This window comes from Physcomitrium patens, chromosome 24 (genome assembly GCF_059467195.1).
Source record: "Physcomitrium patens ecotype Gransden chromosome 24, ASM5946719v1, whole genome shotgun sequence".
In the NCBI taxonomy this organism is placed as follows: domain Eukaryota; kingdom Viridiplantae; phylum Streptophyta; class Bryopsida; order Funariales; family Funariaceae; genus Physcomitrium; species Physcomitrium patens.
The window spans coordinates 9115427-9125562 of record NC_143433.1 but is presented as its reverse complement, the minus strand read 5'-3'; the positions used below and the strand labels follow the sequence as shown (position 1 = coordinate 9125562).

The following is a 10136-nucleotide window of genomic DNA, read 5'->3' as shown; positions in this document are numbered from 1 at the left end:
TTGTTCATAATAATAACAACAATAATATTATGATCACCATCAATAAATCTTGTGGTTGTCATTGGTCATACAGGGGATTTCTCATCACTTAATGACATAGTGCAGTTGATTACCTAGCTTTACAACCCCCCCCCACAGTTATGACAATTCTAAGAATGGCATTGTTTGTCTGAAGATGGGTTTCTAGTAAAGACACGAAGCCTGTAGTTATTACAAGAATGGGGATGGAGAAAAAAACATAACAAGTAGCAAGGAAGGAGGGAAAATAAAGGAATGGGGAAAGGGGAATAGAGAGTTGAGGATAGAGTAGGGACGGTTTTAGGGTAGTTACGGTTATAGGGAGAAGAGGAGCGGCGATAGGTGGGGATGGGGCACGGCAGAGATTCCTAAGAGAGGAGGCATGCTGCTGAATCGTAGGGCGGGAAGTTTTAACCCCCCTTCTCCCGTGCCAGAATTGAAAGCCCGCCCGAATGCACACTTGTCAACCCAGCCATGATTACTACGTCTCTGGGAAGGGGGAGAAGAGAAGCACGGTACTGTGGTCTTATCCTATGGCCACGGATGGTGACAGGGGGGGGCGGGTGCCTGGGCGGGCAGAGACGAGGACGGGTGACCGCGGTTGGCGCCACAAGTCCCCCTCACCCCGCCCCGCCCGTCCCACACCCCCCCCCACCTCCCTCTCCCAGCTCGGCGTCACTAGGCTCCACGCACACGAGGCTAGGACCCCGCACCCCCGTTTCCCAATTAGCAATCGATTCTCGATTGCCTCTCGCTCCGCGCGCTCCGTCGCTTGCTTGCTTGCTTCCTACTTTTGTTGTTACTTTGGTTTTGCACTGCTCATCCGGATTGAATGATGACCTTGGTATCGGAATGCGAGCGCTGTTGCACGTAGTGCATTCGTGTCAGGGGATTTGGATTCGCCGATAGGCCGGGGAGGGGGGAAGAGGCGGAGGGAAACTGTTTCCTCTGCTTCTTCTTCTTTTTCGCCTCGTCGTGTTGGTTTCGAATGTTTCAGGAGAGAATGCCTGTTGCTCAGTGGCTTTTCTTCCACTCTGCAGGGCGTGATTTAGAGAGGGAGGACGATTTGATACGTGGATCTTGTGGTGTTGAGTGTTGGTCGACAATGGGCGGAGCTTGTTGTTGCGATGAGTCGTGTTGGAAGTCGTAAGAGCGGTCTCGGAGAGTGGCGTCGAGGGTAGACCGGGGTTCGAGGGGCTGGTGCACTTGCAGGGACGTGATTGCAATTGATTCTGGTCGCCAAGGGGGGCAGTCAGGTGCATTTCGCTGTAGAGACGGTGGATATCAGGTTCATCATCGGAAAGAGTTTTGGACGAATTAGATGCCCGCGGTTTTGGCAATGAAGATGCCACTCCAATCCCTACCTCGAAGAACTTCTACACGGACGTGATACTGGTAGACTGAAAGGCTTTCAGACTATAGTTGAGTTTGGAACTCTTTCATGTCTTGTAGGTGCTGAAGAAGTGCTTACTTTGGCTTGTCTGGCATGATGTGCTCTGTAAGTGTGGATCTGTTTCCTAGCTATCTATAGTCGTGGTAGCCGGAGGTTGGTAAAGACAGATTTTGGGTCGCAACATCAATGGTGGCGGGGTTGAGGAACGAGCTACGCACCTTCAGAGGTAGAGTCGACGAGTTACTCGCTGTAGGGGGAGGGAGGAGATGCAAACGGAATTTTGTTCAAACCGAAACGAAGTGTTTACTATGTTTTTACACGCAAATTTGAGCGGGTGAAGGTGTAGTGATTACAGAATCGGACCCGGTACTGTTACCCTTGTTCCGGGTCGCAGGTCTTTGAGCTTCCAAATAGTTTGAAGGACCTTCAACTCGGGCGTGACTTGTTTTGGTCACTTATGTTCCGCTATCCTTGGATTTAAAAGGAAGTTTTCCCTCTAACTTACGAAGCTGAAAATTGTTGAGAGTTGCTACATTTTCACCTACCCCTTGCCGCAAGAGCCCAAGTACTCTCGCTGATATGCCACCAAATGAAGTTCCATCATCTTCTTCACTTGGACCCTCATATTTGCAGTGGCATCTGCAGTCGGTGGACGATTCTGTGGCCGTGAAGCAAAACCTGCAAGCGTTAATGACGGAATTAGAGTTCTAGTTGCTGGTCATGAGGATGCGTCAAAATGGGTAGAATGGACATGTTTTCGGCAGTTTTTGTTAATATCATCGTGGCGTGGACCTAGTACACTGTTACTCGGAGAAAGAACTCTTCAAACGGGACGAAGAGTTTTTTATTGCAGGTATTTTGGATGCCGTGTATTTCTTTCATTACCTTGTCTGTGATCGGATCCATCATTGCATCAATCCGCATTGTCAGGGAAATAGTATGCGAATGATCGAACCATGGTTATGAATTCGCGTAATTGCACAGGAAAATGTGCATTTTGCGCTTCAGTGGCACTCCCTGCGATGCAAGGCTGTTCTGTGTTCCTGTAGGTTCATATCATTGTCGCGCATGTGTATTGCTCAAACATAATACTTTTCGAGCTGCATATATTGCTATGTATTTTGTTATTGAACATTGTTCGATCAGGGAGGGTTCATTTAAAGCATTCACTGAACTGCTGCTCATGTGACCCACTAGCGTTAATTAAATATGAGGTGGAAGAACTTGCACTCGGGTGCTTTTCTTTAATCTAAATTCCGCATTGATGTGAGGTCGCGTTTGGGCTTCCTAAGTCATTTTGCTTCATGCCTTTGGCTATTTTTTTTTGTTTACATTGCATATCTGATTGATTGCTTGCATTGCAGGTCTAAACGGATGCTCGATTCTTCGTTGTGAGTGACACGCCGTAGAATGTAGGTGGAACTCAGTTTACAAGACGGTCCTGTAATACTTAAGTTCACAGTGCCGTTTTAGTGTCAAATTAGTCTTTGGGTTTGCACCGACAATAGTGCTATTTGGGTTGACAAATCTGGAGCGAAGTTGCCATGACAGGGCTGTTTCAAATTTTTGACCGCTACAGAGCCTTGGCTAGAAGTAAAAGTGTACCAAAAAAAGTAGTCGCAGCCAGTCATGGTGAGAGTCAGAATTCTGTTTGTTACTTTGATCTCAAATTTGCGTTATGTGGGTTTTCTTTGCGTTTGTTGCTACTACCGTTCCTTTTAGAAATGCCATTTTTATAAGCTAACAATTTGTAAATGATGTTTAGGCCAAGCGTTACCAGGAGGTGAGCGCGACCCAAGCTGTATCAATTTTGCATATCACATGGTATGCTTTCTACCGACTTCGTTGTGGGATGTGATTCGCAGAACATGAGGTCGATAGCGTCAACTTGCGCTTCGCAGTTGTTTTACTGTAGACCGTCGTTGTAGGGGAACCCAAGCATATGTAGCGGCATTGCATTAACTCGCTCTGTAGACTTCATCTGTGCTCCAATTAAGTCCACTTTCAGCGATGGCCATATGTGAAGTGTTCTTTATTTTTAGTCTTGTGATTCAAGAGCGACAACTTCGAATTAGTTATGCTGACTTTTTGTGAGTTATCTTGGAAATATCGGCTTGGCAGTTCCAAGATGAGTCTGGACAAAGGAGAGCTACGCCGGCAGGTCAAGGTCATCTGCCCCAATTGGAAGCTTCTCGAGAACCTCGAAGATCATCCATCGACAACAGTGAAGTCATGGTGGCCAAGACGTTGGAGGCCCCCAAGGACATTCAAACTACAGTGGAATCGAAACCCCAGCCACCCCGCACTTCTCTGGACTCAAGATCAAAACCACGGCTTTCTTTTTACTTAAAGGACGAGGCTTCTAGCGAGGATACTACAGCACCGTCGTCTGCGAAGGATGTTCCTAATTCAGTCTCGGTTGAGCCTCCTGGATATCCCATCAGCGGATTGCATCAAAGAAGAAGCTCTGATCCGGCAGTAGCTACACCCAGATTATCAGTTGATGGAAAAGTGCCAGGGAATGAGGACAAGGAGAAGAAGACTAGAGACTTCAAGGACATGCTTAAAGGATCATTCAAGAGAAAAGGGCCTAGGGTGAACAGCCAAGAATCCCCTGGAAGTTCATTCGATTTGAAAGAAGTTGAGCAAGTAAAGACTGTACCAGAATTGCAGATGGAGAATAGGGAGGGATTGAGCAGTTTGCCTGTGTCTGGGCAAGTTGTTCCGGGCGAGGATGAGGAGTTCAAAGAATATAGCGTTTTTACGGGGAGCCCTAATGGATGGCTCGAAAGTAGAGATGGGTCTACACCCCGGTTGACCGTGGAACTGAAAGATGGTCCTCAATTAACTCGGAAAGATGATCAGCGTGTGCTCAGCAACGACATATCTAGACTTACTGGTTCTGAAGACCCTTGTGAATATATTATTAGGAATGCTCACGATTCTTTTCCTCTTGGATCAAAAGAATCACCGGAAGTCATGGGTTCGAAGGACTTGCGGAAAACGCAGATGAATTGGGCGCCGAATCCTATTGATAGCAGAGAGTTATCTAGACCCCCAGCTTACGGTAAAGCAGCGGGATCAAGATTATCTGCTGATAGGCCGCCTGCCTCTCGCCAGTCCGGTGGTGATAGAGAATTCCATCGTTCGCCGAATGCAAACAATTGGTTTGCTCAGAATATTCACAAGTCTTTGGAGACGTCTACACCAGTCTTACTAAGGAAAGACAACGCATGGTGTGCTTCACCTGGAAGAACCGTTGACGGTAACTGGGAGAACGGTTTGGAAGGTTCCAAATGGAAGACATCAAGTGTAGTTGCTAGGTTGATGGGGCTTGAAGACTTGCCAAATTTTGATTTGGTGAGCAATGCTGAAGCATCGTCAAGAATGTCTCCTATGGAGCATTACCCTGCGCTCCAAAGGGGGGGTTCCTATTATATGCAACCAGATGAATCGCCCTGTCGAGATGACGAGGACTCTTATCAAGTCTTCGGGACTGATGAGGTTGTTACTCCTCTACGGAAGGATACTTCGAGTAAGTGCATGTCTGGTGTTCCCTTAGGTCTGTCAGGGCGGCAGCAAGCCCTGTCAGTATCAACTCCCCCTAGGTTACAATTTGGATATCCTATTTCACCTGACAACAAGGGTCAACATACTCCTGCCTCTCCGAAACATCTATCTGTGTCACCGAAGCACCACATGATTGAAAGTCTGCCTCAAGTTCTTAAACATCAAGTTGAGCTCAAATCTTCCAGTGAAGGGCTTTTATATAGCGATATGGACCAACGTTTGAGGCAACTGGGTCTCAAAAATACTATTCAGGAGCGTAAAACTTTGAAGCAGATTTTAGAAGCCATGCATCACAAGGGTCTCTTGCAGCCTCCCCGCCACATGGACTCTGAGTGGAAGCACAATCTCCCAAGACAAAGTTCAAATGGTGCTGTTGCAAAATCTTTATTTGATAACAAAAAAGATAATTCGTCATCTTACATGGTTGATTCTTTCAAGAACGATCTTTTTGGTTTGGACTACAAAGACATTCCAACGTACATATCTGCTCAAAAGGCCAGAAGTTCAGCAGAAGGTGGTCTTGTACCTGACGGTAGTAAGTCACCCTTGAGAGGAAGGTCTGGTGAAGCATCGATAGTTGTGATGAAGCCTTTGAATACGAAATCTACCTCAAAGCTCATCCTTGTCAAACCTTCTCTGGACCCACCTCTAGAGAAGAACCAAGAAGTTGTCACTGTACGTGAAACAAGTGCATTTAAATCTTTATCTACATTAGCTACTCCAACTGCTACTATTGCGAAGGATGGTAGTGTTTCGATGAATATCAGGTGTGTTTTCTGTCTACAATACTGATTGTTGTGAAGTTCCTGAAAACCTTGGATGTTTATGTCTTCCTGGATTCCCAAAGGAAGTTTGGGACCATCATCAGATTTTATATTGTTTATTGGTTGATTTCAGTTCTGTACGTTGATGGAGAATATATAAGATAGGGTAGTGCTTGATGCCTGGAAGTGTCTTTTCTCAAAATAGGTTTACTTGTGACGTTGAAAGAGGTTTCTCGTTTATTCTAATAGTTCTTATTCAACGCAAACTTACATCTTGCCATGAAATTTATGTTCTTCTAATTTTATCTGTTTTTCTTTCCTTACAGGATCTCTTCCGGAAGTGAGACTTCTGCTGCTTCTGCTGCTTCCAGCAAAGTAAGGACGAGGTCTAAATCAGTTGACCCAAGGGGCCAGGATTCATTTGAGGAGGTTCCCATATCCGTGAGACAGCGGAGAGAACGTATTGCTGCTCGAACTGCAAAATTCAAAACTGAGGGTGGAGATCAGCAGTGGGATAATCCGAAGTCCACAAGATCTCCGTCCTCTATCGGTAAGAAGTCTCCCAAGAGTAGTTCACCAGCTCGAAGTGCATTCGGTTCCAGTGTAACAGGCGATGCAAAGCCTCGAGCTAGATCTACAATGGAGAAGAAGGATATTAAAAATGCTATTCAAGTAACAAGGAAGGCGAAATCTAGTCATGAACAGTCGAAGGAAGGGAACAACTCTGAGCAAGAGGATCGAAAGGTGCCCACTCGCAATAGATTGGACTTGAAATCGGTTGCAGGAGATGTCGAAAAGACTGCAGGGTTAGAGTCATGCAACAGTTCCATGAGTGCAGCAGAAGTTGCTATACTTCGTATTAACAGAACTGGAAGAGGCAGTTCTAATGATCTATCCAATTCTGCTCTATTTGTAGATGTAGATACGAAAGGAGTTAGGGATGCATCTTTTGAAAAGAACGAACTTGAAGAGTTTTGTAGTGGAGAAGTGGAGTCTACAACTCATTCGCGTAGTGAAAGCCAAGATGTTACGCTGGAAAGGTCACGAGATGGATCACCCATTAATGTCATGTCACCTACTTTTATATTTTTCGAAAGCCGTAGAACAGACAGTAGTAGATATAATTTAGAAGATCTTCCGGATGACTTCTATGATTCCAAAGAAAGATACGAGTCCAAATTGGAAGACTCTGAGCCGCAGACGGAAAGTGATGCGGCGCTCTTCACAGATCAGGGCAGCTCGGATGTGTCGATGAGTCGGGAATCTCAGATGGATGAGGTACTGCTTTCTAGTAAATGTCTTCTTGTATGTTTTGTCGATTAAGTATGTGATAATTGTTGAATCTTAGAAAGTTTATGTATCATTATTTTGTATAGTATGGTGTGACTTTGACTTTTAGTTTTTAAGACAGTACCAGTCTTGGCTGAAGTTTTGACGTTTGTCGTGTTCATCCTCTTCCCACAGCCTGGATCGAGTGTATTGGATTCTTCAGAAGCATCACCTCCTGGTTTTCCGGTCTGGAGAAAAGGATTCGAGGATAGAAATGAACAGTTATCCAAAGGTGTTGAGCAACCAAGTCCCATTTCTGTGCTAAACAGGAACTTTCAGGAGGAAGAATGCACGCCAAGTCCTAGCTTCGAGAAAGCTGGTTTTGTTAGCCTTCAAGGTCAGACTTGTTAACGATCATCATCTAGCTGTTCTGAAAGTTGATATGGTTGGCAGCACTGGATCTTCGGTCTGACATCATTTCATGAATGCAATGATTAGCTATTATTCTCCAACTATTATCTTGTGTCAGGAATTTCGGTTGAAATCTATAATCATTACTGCTGTCATTTGCCATTATGCTAAACTTGTGCAGATTGCTCCGCATCTGAGTCAGGAGGGGAACAGGAAGACTTGAAGGCCCCGATATGGCAACCGGCTGATCCATCCACTCCGACACATCAAATGCCAGTACTGATCGGCGATCCTTTGAAAGACTTATTACACAAAGTTGCCCGGTCGCTTAATTTGGATGATCAGAACTCATTTCTTAATAAACCTACTCTAGAGATTCAGGTCCCGCATGTCTCTGACCTGTCTACACCATCTCTAAACTCGGTCCCTTCATCTTTCTCAACGAAAGAAGATGAGGAGGCATATGTGAGACATATCATGGTCGCATCTGGAGTGACAGAGGAGCATGCTGCTCCAAAAGAATGGCCTCAGTCTGGGCCGCTAATGAAGACGGACTTTTTTGATCAACTTGAAGAGCACCTGGAGCTAAGAGAATCCGCTCGTAAGCAGAACGTCTATCTATCAGGAGAAGAGAGAACGGAATATGTTAAGCAAGCCCTGGATCGGCGTGTCCTTTTCGACTGCGTGAACAGCATATTGGAGAGAAAGTGGTACCCATACTTCTATCCCCAGCCTTGGGGTACACAATCCTTTCGTAAGAAGCCCATGGGTGCAAAGCTTGTGGAAGAAATTTGGGAGGAGTTGAAAACAATTCATACCTGTGCGTTGGATGACGACACGCTTTACACCATCCTACAGATGGATTTCACACACCGAGCTGAAAAGTGGGTAGATTTTTCAGTTGAAATAGGAGAAATCGGCTTGGAGATAGAAGAGATGATATTAGATGAGTTGGTGGATGCAGCTGTACAGGAATGGTACGACGAATGTGATTTCCCATAGTCACAACCAGCTGCCTTATAAGCCCCACCGGCTCACCCTGTAAGATATGAACAAAAACAACTTGACAGTGATATGTTCACTACACCTCCCTCGTTGTGGGAAGCCACAGGGACCTCTTGTGACTCACTAAAAAATACTTCTTTAAGAAATGCTTGTTGCATTTTCGACTGAAACTAGTTGACCGCATACGCATGGTTGCATAGTCTTGCAGAACTATTGCTCTGTTACAGAAGTATCATTTGTATTTGTGAATATAGTGGGTTGTATTCTTTTGGTCCACATGATCTCTTTCTACTTTCCAGTTCTGCAATTACTCTTCGATGACATGAAAACAGAAATCCTAAAGCCTTTTTTTGGCATCGCTTTGGCGACTAAAATGGAAGTAGGACGAAACTACATGGATGAACAGCGTTGATTAACCATTTTGTTGTCCTTGAAGAGTAGAAATGTATTGATTCTTGAGTAAATAAAGACGTGAATGTTTCTTTGTGAAGAAAATACACCTCTACTTTGGCATATGACCTTTGAATAAAGTCTTAAAAGTTTACAAACCAACATTTTTTCCGCACGTGTTTTAGCGATGAAAATCATAATAAAACATATTCTTTCAATTCCAATATGTTTGCTTAGAGATTACTTTGCTCACAGGCGTGAACAAAGAGTGTTAAATCAAAGTATTAAAGAGTATGTCTTGACAAAGGAACAACCTTGTACAGAGGGGCATAACTTGTCTTTTTTGTAAAATAAGCGCCAATGGCATTCCACAAAGGATTTTATAAAGAAATTTTGTATGTCTTTATTTTAATAGGCTAACTTGACAGTCTTTCAAATTCTTAAAATCAAATTTTGTTAGAATGCTCTCTAATTCAGTCTTTCTTAGAGTCTTACATCTAGATCCTACTGATACAAGTCTATTGTGGAATTTAATCATAATATCTTGATAGTTAGTCTAGAAATATTTTTGTGACATCTTGAACAAAGTTTAAGGACAAGTTCTAACATCTTAAAGCAGTTTGGAATACTATGTGAGATTGTTTATATATATGTTTTAAAGGACATCCTATATCAATTAAGAAGTATTTAAAAACAAAAACAAAAATAAAAAAAAAAAAAAATGAAAATTTTAGTTTTAAGAAGAGTCACATAGGAACAATATTCTTCTTCTAGTTGATACTTAAGTATATTTACCATTAAAATCAAGGTATCAAGATTTTTTTTAAAATCATTAAATCAAATAATTACATTTTAAAAAATATTTATTGTAAGGACAAACACATATTTTAATTGCATCAATATATTAAAAGTGCTTAATTTTATTTGTTTATAAAAATAAAAAATAAAAAAGAATATATAAATGTCCTTAAAGTATTATTAAATTCATATTTTTACACTCTTATGTTATAGCTAAAACAATACTATGGTTGAAACTTAACACTAATTTATTTTAGAAATAATTATATTTAACTTTGTAATTATGTTAGCAAACAATTAATTTCTCAAGCTCTATATACTTTTTCTTATATTTTAAAGTTTGAGTTTTATTTACTTTATTTAAATATATATACATCAGTCAACAAAGTAATATTTAAAGGATAAACAAAAATGTTTTGGTACCCATTGTAAATCCCTAGTCCATTGCTCTTGGAAATAACATTAAAAACTTGTTTCCAAGTTCCGAAGTTCCTAATTTGAATTCCACTTGCATGGTT

At 42.7% G+C, this 10136-nt stretch overlaps 1 protein-coding gene across 2 annotated transcripts; it reads left to right on the top strand.

Moving 5' to 3' along the window:
* The first annotated feature begins 953 nt into the window (after positions 1–953).
* Positions 954–8706, top strand: LOC112276783 (uncharacterized). 2 transcript variants are annotated; one of them, XM_024508476.3, is made up of 7 exons: positions 954–2264; positions 2776–3043; positions 3177–3235; positions 3533–5748; positions 6072–7023; positions 7210–7411; positions 7628–8706. In XM_024508476.3, exons 2-7 carry the CDS (start codon positions 2956–2958, stop codon positions 8425–8427), a joined length of 4317 nt encoding a protein of 1438 aa, XP_024364244.1. In that variant the 5' UTR covers positions 954–2264; positions 2776–2955; the 3' UTR covers positions 8428–8706. The 2 variants fall into 2 exon arrangements, with proteins under 2 accessions (XP_024364244.1, XP_024364243.1); XM_024508475.3 differs by having other exon boundaries at positions 1214–2264; positions 7607–8706.
* Positions 8707–10136: the final 1430 nt, after the last annotated feature.

Coding starts and splice junctions, on each gene's coding strand:
- LOC112276783 (XM_024508475.3), top strand. CDS start 2,956: ATGACAGGGCTGTTTCAAATTTTTGACCGCTACAGAGCCTTGGCTAGA. Junction 3,044..3,176: donor AGTAGTCGCAGCCAGTCATG/GTGAGAGTCAGA, acceptor AATGATGTTTAG/GCCAAGCGTTACCAGGAGGT. Junction 7,024..7,209: donor GGGAATCTCAGATGGATGAG/GTACTGCTTTCT, acceptor CTCTTCCCACAG/CCTGGATCGAGTGTATTGGA.